This window comes from Ylistrum balloti, unplaced genomic scaffold (assembly GCF_031769215.1).
Source record: "Ylistrum balloti isolate Yb309-2 unplaced genomic scaffold, AGI_CSIRO_Ybal_v1 Utg369746, whole genome shotgun sequence".
Taxonomy (NCBI): Eukaryota; Metazoa; Mollusca; class Bivalvia; order Pectinida; family Pectinidae; genus Ylistrum; species Ylistrum balloti.
The window spans coordinates 599,350-627,076 of NW_026781953.1; the positions used below are offsets into that span (position 1 = coordinate 599,350).

At 34.6% G+C, this 27,727-nt stretch overlaps 1 protein-coding gene across 1 annotated transcript; it reads left to right on the plus strand.

Annotated features, from left to right (window-relative positions):
* LOC132543256 (GTP-binding protein GEM-like) lies at window positions 1-27,269 on the plus strand. The gene is made up of 4 exons (XM_060206738.1): window positions 1-535; window positions 19,410-19,492; window positions 26,436-26,619; window positions 27,010-27,269. The coding sequence occupies exons 1-4, from the start codon at window positions 1-3 to the stop codon at window positions 27,267-27,269; spliced, it is 1,062 nt and encodes a 353-aa protein (XP_060062721.1).
* Window positions 27,270-27,727: the final 458 nt, after the last annotated feature.

Here is a 27,727-nt window from a genome sequence, read left to right on the forward strand (position 1 = left end):
ATGAATGATTCGCCGTCTTCACGGTTCCTCTCGCCTGATTCAGCTGTAGGTATCCATCACACCCGTGCGAGATCATTTAAAAGTCGTTCCCGGACTCGCGACATTGAAGATTCGGACTACTGTGAACGTCCGCGAAGGAACAGCATGCCTTCCCGAGCGCGACATCAAATCCTTTCGTCGTCCTTCAATGACTTATTTGACAATACAGAGAATGAACAACCTCAAAGTTTGAGGAGGGTCAGGTCCTTTAAAACTACCTCCAGAGGAGTAGTTAATCGTGGTGATAGTTATAAAAAGAAATCTTCCAAGGATGTTTTAGCTTCGGGAGTTACTATACGTGATGAAAACCCGGAACTCCAAAATCTTGACAACCATAGTAACAGATCGACCCCAAAGATATCCACGTCGACTTGTAGTGATGATATCCCAAAGTATTACCAGGTGGTTGTCTTGGGGTCAGATGGGGTCGGGAAGACGGCCCTTACTGACCAGTTTATGACGTCAGAGTATATAGGGCCCACCGACACCGGAAGTAGTGAGTAATATTTCTATATTTTCATATATGAAATTATTTTTCACGTTTTTTAATTTGACATAGTTTTATAACGTTCCCATCTATTAATGCGTTCTTGAAGTGATAGAAAAAAACAGTTGTCATGTTAGAGAGTGCAATTATATCTTAGTATGCATAATTAAAGACTAAATATCCATTTTATTCAATTCAAAAACAGTTCTAATCGTCGCAAATTTAAATAATTATATATATATCAATTCTATTATTTATATTTGATTTTGAAAATGTACAAAACTGTATATCACATCAATTCAAATGTCATTACCTTGTACTCAACGTATCGGGATCACACTCAGTTTGGGTAAAATGCGATGAACCTTCTTATGATAAAACGTTGTCTTCCAATTTATACCATAAAATAGATTGTCTGAGAAAGATTGCATGCACCTGCAATGCGCACGACATTCACTATATTTTCACTAATGCATTGTTGTGTATGTGCTTAGCTTCATTTGATAAAATCATACCGATAACTTTTCGTTTGACATTTCGTGTTAAGCAGATATTGCACGTAGAGATGAATTTCCATGGCGGCCCTGTAAAAGATACGTCTTCAAATGCTGATGATATGAAACATAAAACTTCTTATCTGTTATTGAACTGTGTAGTAGAATCCCACGTGATCCTGTTCCGTTTGATAAGCCAATCGTTATTGTTAGTTCGGCATTATTAACTTACATGAATCATGAGATATGCCAATTCTCCGTAATCATGGATTGTAGTGGAAGACAAAGGTTAAAAATTAATAAGTTGTATGTTACTTATAAAGATAAATTTGTTTAATCAAACTTTATCATACCTAGAAACAAATCCCAGCTACATAAGCAAGTCTTTATCATACCTGAAAGCAAATGACAGTTACATAAGCAAGTCTTTATCACACCTGAAAAAATGACAGTTACAAAAACAAGTTTGTATTATATCTGAAAACAAATGACAGTTACGCAAGCAAGTCTTTATCACACATGAAAACAAATGACAGTTACACAAGCAAGTCTTTATCATACATGAAAACAAATGACAGTTACACAAGCAAGTCTTTATCACACATGAAAACAAATGACAGTTGAACAAGCAAGTCTTTATTATACATGAAAACAAATGACAGTTACACAAGCAAGCCTTTATTATACATGAAAACAAATGACAGTTACACAAGCAAGCCTTTATCACACATGAAAACAAATGACAGTTACACAAGCAAGCTTTTATTATACATGAAAACAAATGACAGTTACACAAGCAAGCCTTTATTATACATGAAAACAAATGACAGTTACACATGCAAGTCTTTATCACACATCAAACAAGTACACTTTTATCATACCTGAAAACAAATGACAGTTACACAAGAAAACAAATGACCTTTATCATACATGTAAACAAATGGTCTTTATCACACCTGAAAACAAATGACAGTTACACAAGCAAGCCTTTATCATACCTGGAAACAAATTACAGTTATACAAGCAAGTCTTTATCATACCTGGAAACAAATGACAGTTATACAAGCAAGTCTTTATTATACATGTAAACAAATGACAGTCGCACAAGGAAGTCTTTATCACACCTGAAAACAAATGACAGTTACATAAGCAAGTCTTTATCATACCTGAAAACAAATGACAGTCACACAAGCAAGTCTTTATTCTACCTGAAAACAAATGACAGTCACACAAGGAAGTCTTTATCACACCTGAAAACAAATGACAGTTACATAAGCAAGTCTTTATCATACCTGGAAACAAATGACAGTTACGCAAGCAAGTCTTTATCATACCTGGAAACAAATGACAGTTGCACAAGGAATTGTTAATTGTTTTCCTATCCAATTATAGAAGAAATGATGGTGTTTTGATTGTTCCATGTAGTTCATTGCTTTGATAAGATTTAAGAGAGCTTTTTTAAATGCATGGGATTCAAATATATATAACACAGATTGATATATGTAACAGCTGGGATTGAAAACATTATCACAAATACAAACAATCTAAAACTGTAGGGAGTATGAAAATGGATTACCTTTATTGTAGCCTTCACGTTATCACAATTAAAGTAACGATATTAGTGACAAATTTTCAAATGTCCTTTAATATGTCTTAAGGCGCAATATTTTTTGCTTATTTTACTTACTGACAATAAGCAAAATAATTCTGTTATTAGTTCATACTATTATTATGACGTTTCCGTATACGAAAAATATATGCTGATTTGTTCTTATATAGCACAGTTTGTAGCTTGGGCGATGTAATATCTTGAAATGTAAGTTACTTTGCCTTGTGAGAATACGGAAACAAATCTAGATTTAGAAAGATTGTTTTAGCCTTCGGAAATCAAATTTGTCAAACAACCATAATGAAATCATTTCTCTTCAATGACGTCATTAGTCGTTAAATTTTGAATAACACTGAAAACGTTTGACATGTCATGTTTCACCTCAGTATTCAATTAATTATTTTCTGGTTGAAATAAATTAACCCATTGCGGTGTCAGATTTCTCCAATCGCATTTCCAAATTGCTCTAGAATTGAGTCAGTCTGCGATATTTCGCCATCAGGTCCAAATGTATTTATAATGGTGTGAGCTCACAGCTTTTTGAAAAAAACCTTTCTGTATAATGTGCATTTTAATTCTATGAAATGATGCCTTGGCATGTTGCGAACATGCATGGAATTAAAAACAGTTCATTTCTAAAACGAAACTGAACATTTTATCACCAAAACTGATCAATATCAAGAACATCTGTTTCTCAACTTCGAAATATCCATCATGGTGGTAAGGAAAGAGGAATTTCAAAGAGAAAAAAAATGTAACGTTCCAGGTATTTCAAGCGATTAAATCGACAAAATTCAGAAGTAACGTAGCGTTTCAATTAACCTGTTCCAGGTGTTATTTGGCCCAGGATATGTGGTCTTGTTCCGTTAAACCACAGTCCCAGTAGATCGGCCCACCTGTCAATAGAGTATTGATTGTTTTGTATATATTAACGGCCGCCAGGAATCGTTGCATGGTTTAATTGCCCATTGTACGCTGTAGATCTGCTGTGTACAGCCAAATAGGAGGTTCAAAGCATTCGAACTTTGCTTGCTTCCTCAAAATTCGCCCAATTATGCCGTTTGGAAAAAATATATTAGACGAATCTTTCGCATTGTTTAGCCGATAGGCACTGTTATTGAGTACAAGCAGCGTTTTATGCCTTTAGAAATGCGAGAGTTTATGGCTTCACAGATCTCCATTGGTACCGATGTGACTTTGTTCGAGGTGAGGTAATGTCTTACTACTCTGTTAACAACTACACAATGGTTTTCCACAAGGGAACACACACAGATAACACAGAAACATTGCATTCTTTGTAACAGATGCATTTAAAGTATTTATAACACAATCGCTGTGTAATCGGATTTTATTGTATACAGATTGGACACGTTATAGATATTTCTACGATAGAAGCGTTGTAATGGGGATAAAGTTTCTCTAAACTATATTCAAGGGAAAACACGAATACACAGCCTAGTGCCAACAGTGAAGTTTATACTAGAGATGCTGGCCAATATTACCAAATTTGTAGTTGTGTCCTGATGTTTTGTTTCTGTGACTACATTTCATTCAGCTTTCTCCACACATTGACGTGGAATACCGTTCCCCATTATTTGATTTCAATGAATTAAGCACAATTTGGAATCCAGTGCTTCGGAAGTGTGAATATTCGATCGGAAGGCATTGTACGGATGCCTTATGTTCAGATTTAGATATTTTACACATAGATATTGGGTAGTATATTCTAATGGGTAATTCTACTTGAATGTAGCCCACTGAGTGAGTGATTTCAGCTCCCTCGACGAAATTGGAATCGATCTCACTATCAAGTCAAATGTAAATCTAGACAATGCATTGAAAATCATACAAACACCACAATAAAAAAAGGAGTATGACAATTTTTAAAGCATGTCACCACACACATTGCGTAAAAGACGACCGGTTAAAAATTGTTTGATCGGATACAGTCTAAGAAAGAATGCGTGTGTGGAAATCAGACAAGCTGAATATCCACAGTCACATTAGTGATTGAGTTTGTCAGGAAAATGCTATGAAGAAAAAAATGTTGTTTTTGTTTATAAATCCTTAATAATTTGTCAGGTGACTATTACCTATGTGACGCAATCAACATTATAATGCGCCCAGAAAATATTTGCAACAATTGGAATAAGAAGAGTGCTTATTCTTGAGTATAGAATGTCAGAAAAAAAAGAACTAGTTGTTGTAGAAAAGCAACAAAACAATACCAACTTGTTAGCATAATCATAATCCAATTTCGAATTCAATAAAACGAGAGCAAAATATGAACAAAGGAAAGATTTACCCAGAGACTTATGGAATAAGTACAAGGAGAATAAGACCAGATGTTCCGGAAGAGTAAGCGTCTTCTGCTTCATCGGCGACAGACTCCATGTTAAACTTGGTCAATTCAAGCAAGTAATGTCATGTTCTCAAATGCGAACAAGGTAACAACGGAACAAACAGGCAAAATAACGAGCACCGCCATGCGAGATGAGTGATAAGTGAGATTTTAACGAATGTAAAACAAGAGTTGCATAGATGGTTGGCCAGAAATATGTTATGAGAAATGTTTTAATCCTTGTTTAGAATTTTAAATTAATTCAATTATCTGCGTCTAGGAATCTTTGAATATGTGTACATTTCATTTTATTATTGAATTCAATTTTAATTTAATTTCAACTTGCTCTGAAGACGGATCTACAATTGACCAGATAAACATCTCTCGTATAGCATTTGTTATGGAGTCAGAAGATGCTTGTACGTGGTATAATGTCTGACACAGATACAATGATATCCACGCAGTTTCGCTGCCGCGATAATGATTGTAAGGTATGCCTTGTAATCCTCAACGAGATTAATTGATAAATGCCATGATTGACAAAGGATATTGTAACTTTCCTATTCGGAAGAGGAGTAGTGTATTTCCAGAGGTCATGTCTCGGCATCTACGTGAACCTACGACTCAATTGAGGCCATGTACTAATTAATTCACGCGCGACAATGTGGATGTGTCGATAAGTCTAATGTTTCCCGTCTGGGGAATACCATTTCACAACACAACAAATCTCATTTGGTGGTTTGCTAATACCCAGAATGGACAGAAATCCGACTAGAATTGAGGACAACATGTAATTTGAGAGAGATATAAAAACGAGTTAATTTGATCCCAATACAACAGAGATATATAAGCTATTTTGAAAAAATTAACCACAATGCTCACGCTACTTGCCTGGAGCTTGAATTAGGTGATTGGACAATTAAGGATAGAGTCTGAATCAGGACAAACATTTACCATGGGTTACTCTTAGAAAAGTCTAATAGACTTCCTGTCCGAATGCCTGCCACATCCGGCTGAAAGCGGAAGTGTGATATAAATTTCCAGACTAGGCGTGTTGTCGCTAAGAGACCCCGGGAATGCATTGTTTCGTTGCGTCAACTGATCAGTATCGCCAGAATATTCACGTTCCCACAAACCCAACTCTTATCACAGATTTCTCGCTAACACAACGCCGTTAACTTGGCGGGCGCCCGTCCACTCTTAAGTATCGAGAAAAAATCCATCGAACTCCTGTGCAGAAAACCAAATACATATTTCACACAACGATTTATCACTGTTAACCTCAGTTTAGTCATTTTAAGATGCTTTTATATTTTAAATATTATTATTTTAAATAAGATTTTAAAATGCTTTAGTTCATCGACTACTTGCCTCCTTGGTTGTACTTTCTGATTCATGAACCATTCAAATTCTGTGTCTTAATTGGCTAATTTATCATTTAACATTTGTGTTCTTTTCTTGAAACACTTACTGAAACATTGCACCCATCATGTTGGCATGGTTACCAATTATAAACAAGAAATGCCGCTATGTTATTTAAACTTAGGAATAAAACTTGAGTTCAACCGAACTTTCTATAAACTCGTTCAAAACAAGAAATAGCAGTGAAAAAGACTACCTAAACATAGAAATTGATGACTTGTTTGACATCTTTTCGAAAAAAAATTCAAATTATCGAAACATATGAAATCAAATATAAAATTTCTCACAAGTCGTATTTGAGTGTGAGCTCAAAATGTATGAGAACGTTTTTTTTTATATCGGTACGAACCCACTGCTGAGCGTCGTCTCATTCACCTCGTCTCAATAACCAGGTGTACTGACAAACATTGAACACACCATCCTTCATATTACAAAAGAAAATTGGACAGGTTGACACTGCTAGAAGACTTTGGGGTCCGAGCTTTGCTGGAGCCTGAATTTCTGGTTTTAATCGATTCGAAAACGAGACACGTTTCTGAACATACACATGTATCTGACGTTCTTTGGAATTATTCTATATGCAAACTAATAGAATTTGTCAAATTTTAGATAAAAACATCTAACAGCGTCCCGTCCGGCTTTGACATGGATTTCCAAAGCTTCAACAATTTCTATCCTCAGCGTAACTAAGGAGTTTTAAGGACTTCAAGTTCTCCATTGTTTTCATCAATCTGCGTCTCTCCAAATTTTTTGTCTCTTGTTGGCATATTTGACGGGAAATCTTGATATAAAGAACAATTCTTTGAATAGAAAATCACCTATTTCATATAAATACTATTAGTTGTGATTGCTGGGATACTACTATCAAAAAAAGGAAAATTCATACCAGGGACAGCAAAATCAAAATACAAGTAAATGGGTGTTGTAACAGAGATTTTTCCCTTGATTTCCATTTTTCGTGGGTAGATATCTCATCTTATTCAAAGACATCAGTTATATATAAAAGTAAAATTGAAACACATGGTATAACCTTTCTTGTCTGGTGGATAAGGTCTTCAACATTTCATAAAGACAAGTTCGCAAAAACGTAAGGCACAATTATGGGTAAACCTATAGTCTATTAGAGAAATTGTCAACCAGTAATTTGGTCGTTTGATCCTAGTTGTAAAGAAAGCAAACGGTGTTGTTCCATATAAAATCTTGAATTGTTTATCTATCTACCATATCACCAGAGTCGTTTTAGCTTCCTATCCCTTTACATTTAGCTATTGATTTGCGATCATGGCTTCTCTTTGCGTTAGTGTCTACAACATTATGAAATGGTCTTATAAACACACATACTTGTTTAAGTAAAAATACACCACATATCCATACCCCAAAAAGTAGTTACCGATATAAAAAAAAACCTGAAAGGTGTGACTTTGATCACTCAATACACGTCATATTAGAAAAGTTTTCAGTTTAATTGCGATCACACTCGTTGAAGCTTTCGCAAGCTTCTCAAGGGTTCTAGATAGGACATGTGACGTAACCGTTATCAAGTACCACTCCTAACGAAATAATGCGCTCTACAAAGGACACGAATGAGTCAGAATTACAAAAAAGTTATGTAAGAAAATAAATCTCTTAGCGAGACATCCATGCAATAATCTACATTTAAAATGCATGCCGATGACACATGTTGAATAATAATATTTTTAATCAAGATCAAAACAGAAATGCGATTCGACCAACTGGTAACCTTATATCATTGACAATGGATGTTGATGTTGACTAGTCATTACCGAATACATTTCATATACTTCGTGACTTTATTGTTTTAGGACAACAATACACTTCTTCAACTCTCGTTAAGTAGAGTTTCCTGTATGCTGCTTTTAGTATCGATCATTGTCTGTATTCTTATGTAAACATCTTCTTCATTTCCAACATACATAAACACAGGTTGTCAGACACTGGACTGGAGACAGGCGAACCATTACACAAGAACATTATATAACACTGCGATATTGGGATATACCACACCGTAGACAAATACCTTCATTGTTATTCAATCGTTTGTAAAATAAATGTTTGTGTCATGCATTTAAATAGGGTGTTTTCGTTCATATTTACATCTTTTCATTGATTCTACAGCTGCTACTTTTCCAATATAATTCATTTATGAAGATTACTATTATCAATATTTCTTGAAGTGTGCATTCACGGAAATGGTTTATGTCATAATAAACTGGTACAGAGTAGCCAGAACAAAGAGGTTTTTAAAACAATACAAAATTAAATTCTATATCATTAGGAACTCTTATACCTAGTAACATTACCTGTCGTTGGTGTTTAGTATTCATTTTTAAATCTTGATTAAGATTTAATATTTGTTTGGACACGTCCGTATGTTTTTTTCTTTATTCGTTGTTGATCAAGTAAATATTGATAAAGAAAATAAAACATGAAAGATTCTGTTAAAACCTTACAAAACTCTAAACCCACTAAACAGCATAATTTTTAAATGGGTTTATTACCACTGGAAAATCGCTAGTTTGGCTTATTGGTAAAGTGGATACAATATTATTAAAGCCTGCACAATCAATTGAAAATTAACGAATATATTTATATTTGAATGTCTTAATATCTATGTAACATTTCAAAGTGATGTATCTCCGGGAGAAAAATACTATATATCAATAGTAAAGGATTTTAACGTCAAACTAAACATGTCATTCGGTGACGTAAGATTTGTAGTGAACAACCCTGTTTTACGAGTTGTCAAATGATAGAAATAACACACCTCGTATTTAACAAGAAAATAACAAGTACGAAAGTAAAAGACTTGTTGAACTGTCAATTTATCGCCTAACTAGTCGCTAGGAAAACGCGTGGCTTCTGCAGCTGTCCTCATTTGAATCATACACCATCATTCAACGCTTTTTTTACTAATTAGTGTCTCAAATTAGGAAAACACATCCTACGGAAGTCCGTACGTTTGAAACTACAAATCATAAGTAATCCCCATGGCAATGATAATTAGAAGAACCAACCCGGGATTGGATTTTTCAACATTTTACACATGCAGAACATTATTCATTCCTTTCACAATTTGAGGCAGATTTTAGTCAAATTACAAGAAATTCTTGAAAAAAAAAAAAAACCTGACATGGAAACAAATTTTAATCCAAACTCACAATCGATCAAACGAAATCAAGGAGCTACACAAAGACCCCTTAAAATACAAATATTGGTGAAGTCGGATAATTAAAAAACAAGCATGCACTTTAAGCACATTTGATTTGCACGAATGCCAGCCTTGTTAGATGAAAACAAAACCAAAACAATGCCAAAGAGAAAAAAAATACCAGTAATAGAAGTAACGAAAGGAAATTTGATTATTGCTTTACTGCAAATGTGGTAGACGCAAGGCATGCTTTTACACCAATGAAATATTTGTACATATTAGATAATTGGTATGTGTTTGATTCCGCCAAACGCACTCAAAATTCGTTATTATGATAAGATGAAAAGTCGTATCGATAGAGAAATGTCACCTATTAATTTAGTAAATGAACATTATCTTTGAAGACAATATTTTGATATATCGACATTTTGAAGGAGATAATTGGTGGTCCGCGTCAAAGGTTTATCTAAGGCCCGGGGATACTGAGGTTGGACGGATTAATCACATCAAACATTGACAATCAACCAATCATATTTAATCACAACGTGGGTGTTTCCGGTCTGCAATATCGGTTCCACGCAATGTGGAAAAAAATCCAATAAGAATGAGTTTTCTTTAAGAACTGATTGTGTGATGATCTTTATCTGTATAGAGAACCGTGTTACAGGTTCATTTGACTGATTCCACTACACAAAGGACAGCCGGATGGACTTCTACATGTTCATCCAAATGAGATATTATCACTTTTATTGAACATGTATAGTCATATATATATATACATGTATAAACATTCTGAGGAATACATACACTATCTGAAATACAAATGATTTTAGGATCGTTAAATAAGATTTTCCAAGAACTTAATTATGGAGTGTATATTGGAAAACGTGAAGAAGTATATTGATAAATTGACAACACTGTTAAAATGTAAATAGACGTCGACCTGACGAATCGGTTCATCCTGAAAACTGTAAATAAGCATGTAGCTTCTTCATGACAAAATTGTCTTCAATTGTCACGTGTGATAAACTATTTGTAAAGTGATTAATAGACTCGATAATCTCTCAGGAGTAACTAACAAAAACAAACAAACGCAAAACAACAACAAACAAACAAGCAAACAAACAAACAGCACGTGCAGAACGAAAAAGACAACTGTGACATGTTGTAATATTCACACAATTAATGGTACATTATAACGGAAGAATTTTTATTCTAAGTATATTTAATTATTTTTTTGTCGTTTTTCCGACTTGTATAAAAACGATGATATTTTGTATAGTCATAAAACAATTACTCTATCCCGTTCTAAAATGATTTGAGACGAAAAGTGATACAGTTAAGGTAATATCAATGAAACTCAACAAAAAAGTTAGATCTGTATGTTTGAGCCATATTTGAGTTTGCGACAAAATGACTGTCATGGCAACGATTTTGCAATTCATAAGTATACTAGAGAAACGAGCATCAAAGCTAACCATACAAAGGATCTGCATATGATCTGCAAGGCATTCATTGTGGAGAAAAATTGTCGCATTGATGTCATTATTATTGATTTTATTAATAGTTAAAGGAAAGGAAAATGTGATACGTGATTCGTGGATTTCATTTAAATTTTCCAATTCGATTTATTTTCTCGAATTCTCAAAAGTTGGTGTGGCCGTTTGAAAACTTCCAAGTTGTCCGAGTATTGGATTTCAGTAAGATGGAATGTTTAGTTAAATGTTTGGGACAGACAAAAATACTTCGAGTTAAACGGAGTCTTCCAGGTATACGAATTCGAGATAACGAAGTTTGACTCCATCCTCAATGAGTTAAGCAAGCGATGAAAATAACCTCAAACTTCTATCCCAGAAAAGTTTGTTTCTGTTTGAAATTGTTTTGTTGGTCAGTTGATCCCACATACCGAACTGACTATGGTCAAATAATTTTAACGTGCCGTATTCGTAATATACAACGAGATGTTACATTGAACATTATGTAAATGTAAAACCATCAGATAAAAGCGTGTATGATGTGTATTTATGTCAAATTTCAAATTCGAATTCGGGAAAAGAGTTAAAAGATTTACTAATTAAAATGATGGAGACAGACACTGTTTCCAGTCGATCGCTCTGATTCATACTGGAATAAAAAAATATCGGTGTTCTTTATGGTAGGCTAGAGGCACTATTCATCATTGCTGGAACGCACGGAATACGAAAAAAGATTTCTGTCAAATTAACATGACGACGAGGGATGGATTGAATTTTACTTATTTAACAGAAGAAGGGAGGGAGTCAATCATTCTTGACCTTTGTACGCACTTTTAGTGACGAACACAGAGGACTCATGCATATAATTGTTTTCAGTAAATGATGACCAACAAAGAATTGTTCATTGATATACAATATAGTTTTAACCACTCAGATTTCGCGAATATTTTATTTCGTGAACGAATCTCTTAAGGCATATTCGCGAACGGTGTCCTAGAAATGACTTTAAATTCGCGAATGACGTGCTGTAAGGTATATGGACTCCGATATCGGTAACCGAAACAACATGGATGCCATCAAGAATTGTTTCTGTACAAATAATCCTGATAGGTTGGAATTCGTGATTGATTCTCCTTGAGCGAAAATTATTCCCAATCGAAATATAAGTGATTTACAGTACGTTTTCGAAACATTCGAAATGTAAGCTAATGATGTTGTAAATGAAATGCTACCTGTTGATTCCCTTCATTCATATCTACAGAGGAATGGTGAAGAAACAAGCTGCCCAGCATCATTGGAAAAGTATGTGTGTTAATGTGTAAAGATAATATTATTGCGCAGTTGCTGATCAAAAATCCCAGTGAAATTCCGGAGCTGGTAATAAACAGTTTATCACATTACTAAATTTATTATTGAACATCTATTTTTATTCAGTACATACATTTACACGAGATGCATGATATGGCACGAGATTGGCGTGTGTCACGCCATCACCGAACCATCCCTCGACACCTTGCTATGTGCTATATACATTGTGTGGCTTATTCCTGAGGGTTTCGAGGATGTGTTTGCCAATGAAAAACTCATTTATTTATCATAAAGGGAAAATAGACCGTATTGAAGATAAATATGTTTCCATATGGTTTTTGTTATCCAACTGTTAAGACTATACAAGTGAACACCCACTACCTTGTTTCGGATTTACATGTGAACGACACCGAACAGCTGTCGCGTTTAATCTAACCAGGTAAAACTGGCCCCCAGGTCACAGCTGCAGTGACGTCAAAACATTGAAGTAAATCATACGCTTACCCTATATTTTGTAGTTTGTATATGGTATATATATACATACTACTCTAAAAATAACGTCCTTTGATATCCAGAATGCGATATTTATATCTAACATTGAGACAAATTGATGTAATACATTCGTTGTAATAGAAAGATATATTACGAGGAAAGGACGCGTGGATCTTTTAATTAATATTTCTTGGTTAAAAGCTTCCATCTTTAATTTTCAAACTACACTCAAAAACATACACAGTATAAAGTATATTGTTTCAATTGTGGTCTTAACTTCGACATTGTAAAAAAAAGTGGGGTGTGGATCTCAGTTCAGTTTATACTTAAACGGATGCAGAGGCAGGTTCCAAGTTCCGTTTTTCTTAAACGGAAGTAGAAACCAGGAAGTTGGACACCAACATCAGACTCCCTATCCGTACCCTTGTATTATAAGAGCCGTGAAAATCGGTATTGATAACATACTTAAGAAGGCGATATGGAACAAAAAGCTGACACGTTTTAGAAAAAAATGAAGGAGCAAATTTGTTGAGAACTAGTCGCGGCCATTGTCCTTCATGACTGGTCTCCTCGTCTATTTATATGGTATTTAAACACAATATTGAAAATGTGAACCAATATTGATGTTTACCGGTAGTTATAGGACTGTTCACGAACACAGGGGTCGATGTCCGACTGTTAATGAAGAACATACGGATGGAGGTCAATCGTACTTATAGGATGTTGAGTTGAAGCATTTGATGAGCGATTTATGTTATTAGAAGTTCCTCGATCTCGTTTTTTGACAACATGTATGGACCAACATCATTATCTTTCATCACGCAATCCCATTTTAGACCTGCACCACTTAACCGCCAGAAGACAATTTGAACTGTAAAAGGAGCATATACACTCTACCAGGATGCTTAAATGATTGCTGCAATGTCTATGTGGTGGAAAATATTGAAAAAAGGCATTTTCACGACTGGGAACTTATTCAGTAAAAACATCATATTTAGCATTTATCATACCCTGTCATTTGAATTAACAGGAGTTTAGGATGTATATGATACTCAAAAAATAGTTTCAATTGTTTCAGCTATAAATTACGTCTCCTGTAGGAGCTTTTGTCAGTGTGATGGAAAGTAAGAATAATGTTAGCATGATATGCAAAAATACAAGTAAGATTCAAATCAGTCTGTGGAACCATTTATTCCACCTCTTAATTAACTAAACTAATAAAATTGAAAAAAGAAAAAAAAGCTACATTCCCTTCTAATTTACATTGTTACTTCATTGCTAGATTTGAAAGTGACATTTCTTGATTGCATGTTGCCATTGCTTAAAAGAAAATATATTTTATGTGTTCTGATTAATGTGACAATAAATTTTTATTGCTTATTAATCTCAAACATCTGCTTTAGATTTTATTCATTGTATATAGTTCCAAGTAGCAATGGCCAAATGGTTACGGCGTTTGACTGCCTTTATCACATGCCCTCTACTGGAATTTTTCCTTCATTATCCAAACATGACACGTCCTTAAATGACCCTGGCTGTTAATGGGATTTAGAGCAACACTAAACCACTTGACAAGTTTGTAGATTGCTGCAATTATGCAAACAAAGTAACGCATTGGAGTCCATGTATCGGTTCTCATGTCTCTAAAAACAAGTTCATTGTATATTCATATCAAAATATTGTCTGTCAATTTTTACAGCCAGTCAGCTCCGTTTGTAGTCATAAATCAGCACACGACGTTGATTGAACGTTGTTTGCCTTCATCATGAGGTAATTGCGTTCTACTTCTTTTATGAATAAACCTGCAATAACAAAGGACATGTCAACAACTTCTTACTTCAAACTGTCATTCGATCAAACTAGGGGAAAAAACGAAAGAAAGAATTGCACAGCACATGGCTTGTACAATGATATCATACCAATCGAAAACATTTTTCGAGGACTTTCGAGGGTTTTTTTCCCAATTTTTTGTATATGAAAATTGGTTTACAAGCGTAACGTCAAACAATCTGACGTCCAAGAATGCGCTAATATATTCCCAAACTTTTTTGAAAACCGTTTTATTTTATGCTTAGATCGGCCTCTTTTACATAAAAAAAATCCCGTAATAATATAATCAAATATCTTTATTTCACTGCTGTGACAATAGAGACTGTCTTCCATATTCGAGAAATACATGTGGTATTAAATGGGAAACCATTAAGTATTATTCTCATTGTTAGAGTAACAAAACGAAATTCATTAGCACAAAAATATAGGGAAATTGAACTTTTATTCCTTTCAGTATTCTTTAAAGTTTCTATGTTACCTTTTCTTATTTTATAAAACAAGTGGATATCGATTTGTAATCAAAATAGTATTTTATAACTCAAAAACGATTAATTGACGCCAAAATTTGAACAATAATTAATTGAAAATCATGTGAATAATGTCAGGCGTTTCGGAATGATATCTTTTTTCAATTTTATCAATAACACCCACAATGTTAGTGTAAATAAATTTCAATGATATCATGTTCTCAAAAAGTGAGCAAGGGAAATGACAACGAATCCGCCAAACCTATTCATGTATAAGCAATACGTCGGGTTTATGCTCTGTATTTTAAACAAACAAGCACTCAAATTGGTCAAATTGTTGACATTAACGAGGACATGGTGATCTGATTTAGGATGGTAGCGTTGTAGGTCTTTTCCCTTCAGCTGACGACATCGGTTGCGCAAACTGTAAATTAGAGAATAAAATTGTGTTTACCTAACGAAATACGATAAAACAAAACCAAGAACCAAACGAAAAATCCCTGCTATCAACCTATCATGGACATGTTTGGTTTCATGTTTCCTAGTGTCTATTTTGTTACTTGGCATTTAGCCATATGTTAAACTCATGCCGTTTACATAATATGATTGTCTGAATCTGTAACAAATATGGAATGGTTTATGCATTTTGTTCAAGATACCTTTATGTGGTAAATGTCGATTGATAGGAGCAATTATTATTCTGCGGGAAGCATGTATGATTACCTTAAGAGGATAAACTCAAATATGTCTGGATTTTTTGTTCGTTATTTAAACTATTGTTACGCAATTACGGGACGGAAGTAATCGATACATAGGTCAAGACGTCTTTGTCCTGCTCTTTTATAGGTAAGAACATCTGAGATCGAACAGCGCATCCTTATCTAAGGTAACTCTAAGTAACCGCTTTGATGTAGAACAGTCATAAAGATGAATAGACAATTCACATTGATTGATAATATATAGCGATATAACATGGCCATTTATTGTAGTCTTCAAAGCAATATTAATTGGAATTCAACCTTTCACGTCTTATAGATGTAATCAGAATAGCTGGCATCTGCATTGGTTGTGCTAGATAAAGGATGATTATAATTCCCATCACTACCGCGGCTTTGTGAGGTTTTTGAATACATTCATTTCCCAAAGAGGCGAAGCGTAAAGTATTTCGACTGTTGCTGCTTTGTTTTATGGTAAAACTTTTTAGGACGATTTTCATATCTCGATCGGAATTCATAATTGCTATACTGGGGTATGTTTCACCACTCCGGTGTCTAAACAATCACAAATGTATTTCAACATTTAATTTTTTTTCCTCTCGTGTTTGATATCTTTATTTTACACATCTTTTGATGTCCTCTTCTAATGTCCTACCTCATGTTGTTGAAAATTATAGGGAAGATTTATGGCCGCCACATTTATCTCATTGAGAAAGATATTCTATTTCTTTGTGCGACATGAAGCTGGACCTGCTCGATGTACCATAGTTTGCCTGTTGGTTCAAGTGTGTATACTTGTTTTCAATTAATCGAGAACGTGACATTACTCATCTAAATTTACCAAGATTTACATGCTCGGTGTCGTCAATGTAGCAGAAGTCGCTTACTCTTCTGGAACACCTGGTCTTCATTCTCAAAAGAACTTTGTTTGATTCCTTGTGTATTTCTTTTCTTCATATTTTGGGTGCGCCTTCTTGGTTTTTCCAAAACCTAAAGTAAACATATTTTTATCATCATTAAACATATATGGCAAGAATTATTTCATTCCTTCCGCAAGCTATTGCGATATCTGTTTTTTTCCCCCACCGTAATAAGTAACAATTTTAATAGGAATGCATTTCGCAACAATTTCATATCTACAAACAATCCGTTCGTAGTCAGTTAAACATGGTTCATGTTTACTTGTTACACTTAATAAACTTTTGTTATTTATATCTCATTGCACATGGACTTTGTTATAAACCTGAAAGGCTTAGTTGTTTAGATGGAGAAAAAACAGGATTCCCTGTCTGCGGTCAGTACCTGGCGAATGCCCCACGTAATTCCCGAACCTGCGAACCAGATGTGAAGGGCAAGTGATAAAGGCTCTCAGACTTCTTTAACACACGGCCACAGTAGCTAAATATATAAGATTAAATACATATTTATCAATTCATTATTACGATAGCAATGTCTATCAAACTATAAATATGGTTGTTACGTACATCATCGAAGTCATCAGACTGAGTAATGAATTTATTCTGAGATGTACAAGCTAGCTTTACACGAGTTGACTGACTATGTCGCTGTCACAACAAACTGATCACACGTCAAGCGTCCTGTCTACATCACTTCCGCTCGTTACACAAGCAGATGTTATTGTTTGTATTTGAACCTGACAGCAAAGTATCTTGTCAATGTTGATGAGATGGCAATGGTAGGCTTGTTAATCATAATAGACCAGGTTCAGATCAAAAGTCAAGCGCCATACAGTTATTTCATGCACTTCTAACGAGTGAAACTAGGATAAGATTGTGCGGTGTACTAAAAAGATTGAAACGCAGAAAAAGTACATTGTAAACTTATTTTATATCTAATCAAGATATACATAAGAATAATTATTTTAAAAAAAACTTTTGAAGGAGTGTATCAATTTTTGTCAGATCTGTTGGATACAATGTAGGATTCAAGTAGATTAAAAATCTTTGTAACCCGATTTGGAGATGACAAAATCCTACTGTATATACAGTCTTCTATGCTCAAGCCCACTTCTGCAGTATATGCAGTATTTAAGAGATTCAGACTTAATCATGCTTCCCAATACTGGTTTTCATTCTCGGAATTCAGCGTTCACTGCGATATGTTAAACGTGAATATACCTTTCCTTTAGAGTTGTCCTGTGTTATTGATTACAATTACAAAGAATGTATTATTCGATTTTAAAACCTAAGTAACGAGTAGACTTGTCAGGGAAATGTCACCGACAAAACACGCGCGCAATATTTGAATCATTTCGTTGATGTTATTGTCATGTCGTAAATGCACAGGGCCTTAAAAGGGGGCGATGTTCATTACGAATTACAGCACATTTAATACTGCTCACCATTTTTAGTATTAACTAATTTTCGAATCAAACTATCTTTGAACATAATCCGTAGATTTCCCAAGATTTTAAACCAAGGATGAACATGTAAACCGGCTGTAGTGTTTGTCGGTACAGTTGCGTTGTTTCATTTTTATCTGCAAATCATGAATACATATTTACATGAGTGGATGTGTATTGTGATCAGTACAGACCTACCTGTGTGGTATTAAGATATGTTTCGAAAAAATAACATTGCCACAGAAGAAGAGAATGAAATACAAAACACTTGTCGATTAAAAAATGTTATTGAGTACTGGAAAAAGACTAGATGTAAAGAAAGAGAGGTAGTGGAAAACGGTGAACAGTGGATAAGTGAGAAAGTGGACAGGGATGGATAGTGGAGATGTGTAAGAAGTGAGGAAGGATGACTTACAGCGACCATTGGGTATGTTGAGTTGTAGTGAAGGATGAACACTGATGAGTTGTAGAGAAGAATGAACACTGATGAGTTGTGGAGAAGGATGAACACTGATGAGTAAGACTTGCAAGTAGAGAAGGATGGACAAGGGTGAGTAGCGGAAAAGGCTAAGAATGGTTGAAAGGTGAGTTGCGGAGAGTGGGTAGTTCTGAAAGGGGTATAGTGGATAAGTATGAATAGGGAATCAAGGTAAATAGTGGAGAAGGGTGAATAGGCAATATAGGCAAGAGATGGGGAAAAGGTGTGTTGTTGAGAAGCTAGAGATGTTGAGACAGTGAATGGTGGTTAAGGATGATTTTAAGAAAACTTTAAGTTGTGAAGGGTAAAAGGTCGAAAGTGGTGAGAAGGGTGAATATTGGAGGAAGATGAGTTCCAAGAAAGATGAATTGTGGAAAATGTTAAGGCTGAATAGTGGAGAAGGGTGAAAAGTCGATATTTGTTAATAGTGGATGAGGTGTAGAAAATGATGAATGGTGGAGACAGTTGAGTAGTGGAGAAAAGTTAGTAGATGAAAAGTATGAGTAGTAGAGAAGGTAGAGTAGTGACGAATGATATGTGGTTATGTAAGGAAAAATAGTTGATAAGGATGAGAAGTGGAAATTGAAATATATAATTCCATTATCATCTTCATTTCGTTATTAATACTCAACAGAATATCGCTTATAGACTGTTGATGAAACAATATCCATAATTACGTAATTCTATACCTAATAACAAACCTATATGAATTTTTTCCAGTTGATCTTGAAGAAGACAAGATGATAACGGTATTGCTGGATGGTGAGGAATCAACACTTGTATTCTGTGATCGTCCGGAGGAGGTAAACGTCCTTTTCAAAATACGAGCTATCACTTTCCACAACATCGAAGCTATTATATGATCATTTTAATGACACATGGTGATAGGTTTTATCGAATTTAAATATTTCTTCAGAACGTATATACCAAATAAACAGGACTGTGATATATAGGAATACGATGTCCTGGGTTATAATTAAGTGATATTGTGGTCAGGCTCCAGTTAAGTCGAATGATATTACGTTCATAGCTCAGTGAATACGAGCGATGCAGCATTAAGACAATCCTAAGAATGGCCAGGGTAGATCACATATCGATTAAGCTGTACACATAGCTTCATTCTATGAAAAAGAAGCCTATCAAACTACTACACTAGATTAAACTTCATTATCCTTTATCGAACGTTTATGCACAATCTTGCTTCATTATACAATAATATCGCTTGTTAACACCCGACTTAATTTCATTGATCAAGCCATTCATTACAATTACACTCGTCCGAAAAATATCGAACGCTATGTAGCAGATAATTAAAAAAAAGAACTTGCTGAAATACAAGGTTTCTTTGGTACTCAAGTCTTTCGATAAAGGGAAGTTTATTTCCCCCTTTTTACGACATTGGTATTGATCTTACCAAGACACAATATAAAGCAATCGACCGGTTTACACATTCAGATATAACAGATACTGTGAATGTTTTGATGGTCTTTTAAACATGTCTGATATTTAGAAAATTGTTCTGTTAATTCGAAATTGTCCCTTTAACTTGTTTCTATTAAGCATGGTCCCACACACTAGTCTTATTGATTGACAGGTGATATGATAACTGATTCATTTTTCTATCATGCTTGATGGATTTGTATAAACGCTTTTTTTTCTAATAAACATCTTTTGTCGTCATAAGTAATGAACTGTGTGTGTCATGTTTAATGAAATGTTAGGGTTGATATAACACATTCTGACCGAAAGTCCAGTCAATGAATGTTTGATGTTAAACGGACTTCAAAACAGTAGGTTAGACACTATTGCTTAATGGCGGAAATTGTCGATGATGACCGGGAAGTACCGAGCATTAATGGCCGTGACGTAAGCAGTCAACATCGAGATGTTGACAGGTAACCATTGTTCTGGGGCTAACATTTGGAATGTCATGTAAACAGAATAAATAGTAAAGTATACAAATTAAACAACATTTTTTCTAGTGAAAATAGTCTACAACACAATAACAAAATACCAACATGTCAAGATAATCATAGTCCAAACTCAAATTCAACAAAACTAGAAAGCAAAAGCAAAATATGTACAAAAGAAAGATCTACACGTCGACTCCTGAAAAAAGAAATTCAGACTAGATGTTTCAGAGGAGTGAGCGGCTTCTGCTCCATTAAAGTAATTAATGTAAATCTTAGTCAATCCAAGTAAGTAATGCCACATTCCCAAATGAGAACAAAAGTATAAAACAACGGAGCCACCAGGCAAAGCAATGAGCATTAAACACGTCAAGCTTCACAAAGCAGAGAAAAATTCTCAATGAGATTAATATTATGACGACTGTAAAACGTCCCCATAATTTTCATCAACTGGCATCTTTTAAATCCCTATGTTACGATTGTGTCTTGTATGAAAATCCTGATAACGGGAACACGATATTGAAATACTAATCAACATATAAGCACAGGTTAGGGAAGCAGGTACGCAGGTATATCCAAAAATCGAAAACTCAATAAAGGGAAATTGAAATTATCCCACTTATCTTAAAGCTTGGTGGAAAGATGTCCACGTTTGTTCCATTGCAGGAAAAGATCAAGATAAGCGGCTGAGGTATCCCAAAATGTTTTAAACACAATGATTGTTTCAGACAAAAGAAGACATAGGTCCTGCATCATTAGGGAAACAATCGTCTTGAGGCGTTTTCGACCGGCGTTATCAACGTCTGTTTCAAACAATCATCATGCACAATGTTCATCTTCTTCGTAAAAGTCAAGTATGCAAATAGTTCGAATAAAATAAGACACTCATGGAATAATCCGATATAAAATATAACTAAATTGCGATATATAAAAGGTTTCTATTCAAGGAAATCTTCTTGGTTTTTCCACGGCATCAGAGCACTTTTTATGTTTCGGAATTATTAAAGTCCATACCGGAAGGCGACAGTATTGATCTGTTTCGTGAGATATATACAAGATATCGCGTTTGTTATCGAATCAAGTTCTACAACAGATAACCCCGTTGTGAAGGGCTGTCATTTCTGACCTGTCGATAGAAATTTCTAACGAAGAGATATGACAACTATGACCTGACCGGTAGGGGAAATTTGTCCATTTCGCCTAATTCAATGATGAGGTTAACAATTACAGGATCAATATTGATGTCTAGTTCATTAAAAAAAACCAAACATCTAGATGTCTGAAGCCGCCGAAGAAGCCATAGAGGTAAAGACATTGGTCTATAAGTCCTGTTTTGTAATATATTTCCATGCGACAGTTCTCTCGAATCTTAATGACAAATGGGCAAGCAGTATATGTATGGTTGCAAGGCGTAAAAATGTCGTTAGCATAGACTGACAAATAACACGTATTACATGAGTCCAGACAAACACAACAGAATATACATTCAACTATCTCATTTTGCTCGACAAAAACCAGAAAACATCCTATCTTTCGTCCATTCCCTAGACAAATACTCGTCAGAAATCAGCACCATCTGCACTGTCTTGTCTGTACACAGCAAGTATGTTTTTATCTTAAGAACTGATTTATTATTGGCGATCAAATCGACTAATAACACCAGGCTCACTATTGTGTATATATATAGTACAATGTCTTAATGATGGGAAGTTATTTATATGGTAATGAGAAAAATATACATTTTACTTTTGTTTTGAGTCTTAGAGAAACGACTATGTAAAATTAACAACCAAAAACAGTAACTTATAAGCTAAGTTGTAAGCTGAAATTTTACAAACCATATAACGAGAGACTGAGTAGGAAATAACTTACTAGTTTTCAACCGATAAGGAAAGAGTATGAAACAGCAGGACGACAACATTATGCAGACCTAAGGTCTTCGCATTAAGTTTTTGATATTGATACTTTATACTCATGGTACTGTATATCGACATTGAACTTTATAACATCGCACCATTGAGATTTATTTGGGAAATGGAAATGAAAGGGAGTCACACTGTGTGTAAACTTCCTCTCACGATGGTAAAAGTATGACTATGAGATAATAAGAATAAGATGGCAGATTTGACACTAAAGGAGATTGGAGTTTTGCGAAATAAGCTCGTTTTATTCCATGTCCCATTGGCATCAATGTCGTACCAATAATATAAACACAACTAGATGATTTGGTAGCGGTTACTTTGCTGTTTGGGAGCTAGCTATTTTATATGCCATTTTTACTGATTGACATTTTATACGTTTCATTTGTTACAAATTCTTACAGCAGGCAATGACATTTATCGATGACCACAAGATGGAGTCATCATTAAAGAAATGAATCAAGATGATTATACATAAGACACATCAATAAAATTAGACATAGTAGAGCCAAACAATGAATTAAACTTAATCATACAGCTGGTTCGCCCTTCTAGGACTCTTAAAGTAAGGTTAGGATCAAAATTTTGATTTTATTTATTTATTTTTCATTTTTAAAAAAGAAGAAATGGCAAATTCTTAATGGGGAAGTGCAGTATAGTTTTCTTTTAAGAGAAATGAATCAATTTTGGCGTTGTTGTTAGAGATACAGGATGGTTCTAATGGTAAAATGGAATATGGTGGTTGATTAATCAATGACTGCATCATGCCGATGTAGTATCAAACTGCTCCTTTGGTACCTCGGCATTTGCTTAGTTAATATAATGTCTCTGATTTCGTGTGTAGCTAATTGATCAGCTCCTTTTGCTTAGCCTGCGATGTATCGACCAGACAAGATCACTACTTCTGTGATGTGATGGATATGGCTACATATTGGATATTTCATGAAGTTCTATTTTTATGAGAGTTATGCTGTCTGTCGTTGAACATTAGTTTAATGAAAAGTCGTGATGTCAAGTATTTGGGAAATATTACATTTGTTCGACTCTTGTGAACGTGGCTTGTGGCATCATTGATGTCAATCTTATTCTCGTTTTAGAATGTGGCATTACCTACTTGGTTTGACCTAGATTATTATGTGTCGCGTTTCGTCGATGAAGCATAAGATTCTCATTACCCATGTTTTGCCCTAGTTTCGTTGGGTTTTGAAATGTTTTTCAACACATTTGTCCTCTAACATTATTGACGATTCCCAGAAATGATAAAGAAATATCGTTAACATAGTCTTAACTAAATTCCAATGAAACAACAGCAAAATAAGAACTAAAGAATGATTTACACGGAATTCCTTTAAAAGTACATGGAGGTTAAGACCAGATAGTCTCGAATGGTAAGCGTCTTTTGCTTCATCGACGACACATAACGACCTTGGTCAAACCTATTGGTAGTGTTACGTTTCCAAATGAGAACAAATTAATAAACGGAGCGACCATGCAAACTAACGAACATCAAACACGTCCAGCTTCTCATCACACAAAGAAATAAGGTATTTCTTAATGAGATTATAATGACCTTAAACTTCTTCATAACCCCCATCAATCAGTATCTCTTGAAACCTGCGTTTTGAGTTTGTCCATTAGTTGTCGATATCTTGCTCTAAAATTCTGATGTTGGAAACAGATCCCGAAATATCGAATCACATGCAAACACTATAGTATGCGGATGTATTGCTATCCAGTAAAGGAAAATTCACAGCAGAAGTATTGCAGTCATGACTTATCATACAGCTTGGTAGAAAGCTGTACATGATGGCTCCGTTGATGAAAATTATCGAGGTATGCGGCAGATGTAGAAGAGTTTGTCGTGTCATTGACTTTACAGCTCCTGTTTGTTTATACAAACAAAAGTTCTTTTTATGTTATTTAAAGACAAAACGTCAACAATCTATCAAAAAGTTCTTTCTGACCTGTTTTTCTATAAATTAATTCTCGTACGGCACCCCCTCCTCCCGCAGTAATAAATATAATAATAATTCAGTTTAGAGGTATCAGGATTACGTTATTTATATCTTACTGTGTTATGTTATAAATCAATCTATTTAAAGAATACAATACACGTATAAGGGATGCTATATATAGAATTTAAAACAGGTTTACAGTATTTCATGTTTGTATTCATAACGAGTTTAGGTTTAAAAGCAAATGATAATGTCATTAATCATATCATATTGTAATACACCAATAGCAATTAGTACGATTCAGTCTAATTCATTGTCTGTCTCTACTCTACTGTCTTTCACTCTTAATTGTGAAAAGACGCTATTCACTTGTGTGACTTTTCTACAATCTTTAATTCATTGTCTGCCTCTACTGTATTTCAGTCTAAATTGTGAAAAGACGCTATTCACTTGTGTGTCTTTTCTACAATCTTTAATTCATTGTCTGCCTCTACTGTATTTCAGTCTAAATTGTGAAAAGACGCTATTCACTTATGTGTCTTTTCTACAATCTTTAATTCATTGTCTGCCTCTACTGTATTTCAGTCTAAATTGTGAAAAGACGCTATTCACTTATGTGTCTTTTCTACAATCTTTAATTCATTGTCTGCCTCTACTGTATTTCAGTCTAAATTGTGAAAAGACGCTATTCACTTGTGTGTCTTTTCTACAATCTTTAATTCATTGTCTGCCTCTACTGTATTTCAGTCTAAATTGTGAAAAGACGCTATTCACTTATGTGTCTTTTCTACAATCTTTAATTCATTGTCTGCCTCTACTGTATTTCAGTCTAAATTGTGAAAAGACGCTATTCACTTGTGTGTCTTTTCTACAATCTTTAATTCATTGTCTGCCTCTACTGTATTTCAGTCTAAATTGTGAAAAGACGCTATTCACTTATGTGTCTTTTCTACAATCTTTAATTCATTGTCTGCCTCTACTGTATTTCAGTCTAAATTGTGAAAAGACGCTATTCACTTATGTGTCTTTTCTACAATCTTTAATTCATTGTCTGCCTCTACTGTATTTCAGTCTAAATTGTGAAAAGACGCTATTCACTTTTGTGACTTTTGTACAATCTTTATCATATGGATTTATTCCGAAAAGTTACCAACGAAGAATTTATTTTGCTCACATTTACAGTCTCCTCACAAGAATCCGTATTCTAACATTGTGTCTTTGTCGTCCTTCATCTTTTCCGTCATATTGTTTCTTAAATTATATTACTTTCGTCTTCAAGTAAAGTTTATTCTCATGATAATTGCAATAAATTGGCAATAATTCCTACAATATTTTCATCATTGAAGTCCATCATTATACAATGAAACCGCTGATAAAAGGTGCAAGTGAGTTGTTTCGACAAGTTTTGGGAATCATTATATCCAAATATAGGACTAAAATCCATATTTATGATTTTATTACAGCCGTAATACAATTGTATAAGTAAATTTAACCTCGGATGCTGTTATCGATTTTTTAACTATACCAAACACAGAGGTCCTATCAGAAACGTAATTTTGGCGTTGTAGTCTATCAATATAAATGTTTGATAATAGAGAAATTGGGAAGAAATTAAATCTGATTTATAAATCTATACATTTATAAATCTGAGACATTTATAGAAGATAAATTTTAATCTAGCTTTTATGCTGCTCAGAGAAGAATAATCAAGCTGATGACATTCAACAAGACAGATACATTGTTCAATATGACAAAAACAAAGTAAACTGACATATGTTAAAATTGTATGATTGATGTGTTAATCAGATCAACGGTTGACCTACAAGTTTCAAAAGGTATGTGCAATACTGGCCCTCCTCTAGAATATAAGTATTTACGTTATTGTAAATGAACGTTTTAATTAGAAGAGCTGTAAGAAGAGATGACTGGGTAACATTATAATTTATACATTTAACCTTTCAGGTCGACCTTGATGAAACGCAAGTCGATGCGTTTTTGGTTGTATACTCAACCAATGACAGACGAACATTTGAGGCAGCCAGTGACCTGCTGTACCAGCTCCGGCACGAGGTAGCCACGGACCGAGCAATTATCCTCGTGGCAAACAAAATAGATTTGGCGCGAAAACGTCAAGTCAGTGCCGATGGTAAGTTAACGATGTCATCCAACAGTGGAATAACTGAAAATATGTATTATTTAATGATATAGTTTGATCAGAGCACGTACATATCATAAGTAGGGGGTTATTACATAATCTAACACTGATAAATATACTTTAATTTACTGACATGGATTGACGAAGGTTTACATGATGGTTATCGTCTGTTAAGCAGAAGACGCTTACACTTTCAGAACACCTGGTCTTATTCTCCTTGTCATAGTTTTCCCTGACTTTATTGGCTTTGAGTTTGGATTATGATAATGTTGACATGGTGGTATTTTGTTGTTGGATTTTAAGAAAACAATGATAGAAAAACATATTCGAACAAAAACCCATTTTTCATTAGTAATGCCACAATCTGCACTTTCTTTTCAGAGGCTCGGTCTATTGCCGTCAAATTAGACTGTAAGTATGCCGAGACATCAGCGGCCTTAAACCACCATGTGGACGAGCTTCTAGTCGGCATATTAAAACAAATTAGACTCAAACTTTCACACGATTCATTAGGAGAAGAGGAAACCAAAAAAGGCAAAGAAAGGAAAGGTTCCTTCAAAGCTGCTAAAGGTTTACTCCACAAACTGTTTAGAAAGAGCAGTAGGAAGGAACGGTCATGTGACAACCTCCATCAATTATAGCGGAGATCAAGTATTGTGTGTGTATATATATATAATTTGTGACGGTTTCAGATCATAGTGAACTGAAAATATTGTAATAAAGGGTGCTTCATAATCTAGTGAAGATATTTCGCAACGTCATCGTCTGATAGTGTTGTTCCAACTTCAACATTCCGGGAAGTTGATTAATTTTCTATCCTCACGATATGGTGAAATACATTTGCCGATCCATGTTAAGAACACTATCATGTTAAACTCACATTCCGATCCTTTGGAAAAAAAACTTGTCTTTTACCTCAAGGTCAGATTGTAAGTTTATAGTGGAGTAACGTATCTGATAACATTGAACACAAAAGGAAAAGCGCAGAAACATTCCGAACGTTCTATTGATTACTTTTCGTATGGTGAGAACATTGTCTCCGAAGTGGATGTGTAAAGATGGATAGAAATTACCTCATAGATAAGCGTGCCATTGATAA

Coding starts and splice junctions, on each gene's coding strand:
- LOC132543256 (XM_060206738.1), top strand. CDS start 1: ATGAATGATTCGCCGTCTTCACGGTTCCTCTCGCCTGATTCAGCTGTA. Junction 536..19,409: donor GCCCACCGACACCGGAAGTA/GTGAGTAATATT, acceptor AATTTTTTCCAG/TTGATCTTGAAGAAGACAAG. Junction 19,493..26,435: donor TCTGTGATCGTCCGGAGGAG/GTAAACGTCCTT, acceptor TTAACCTTTCAG/GTCGACCTTGATGAAACGCA.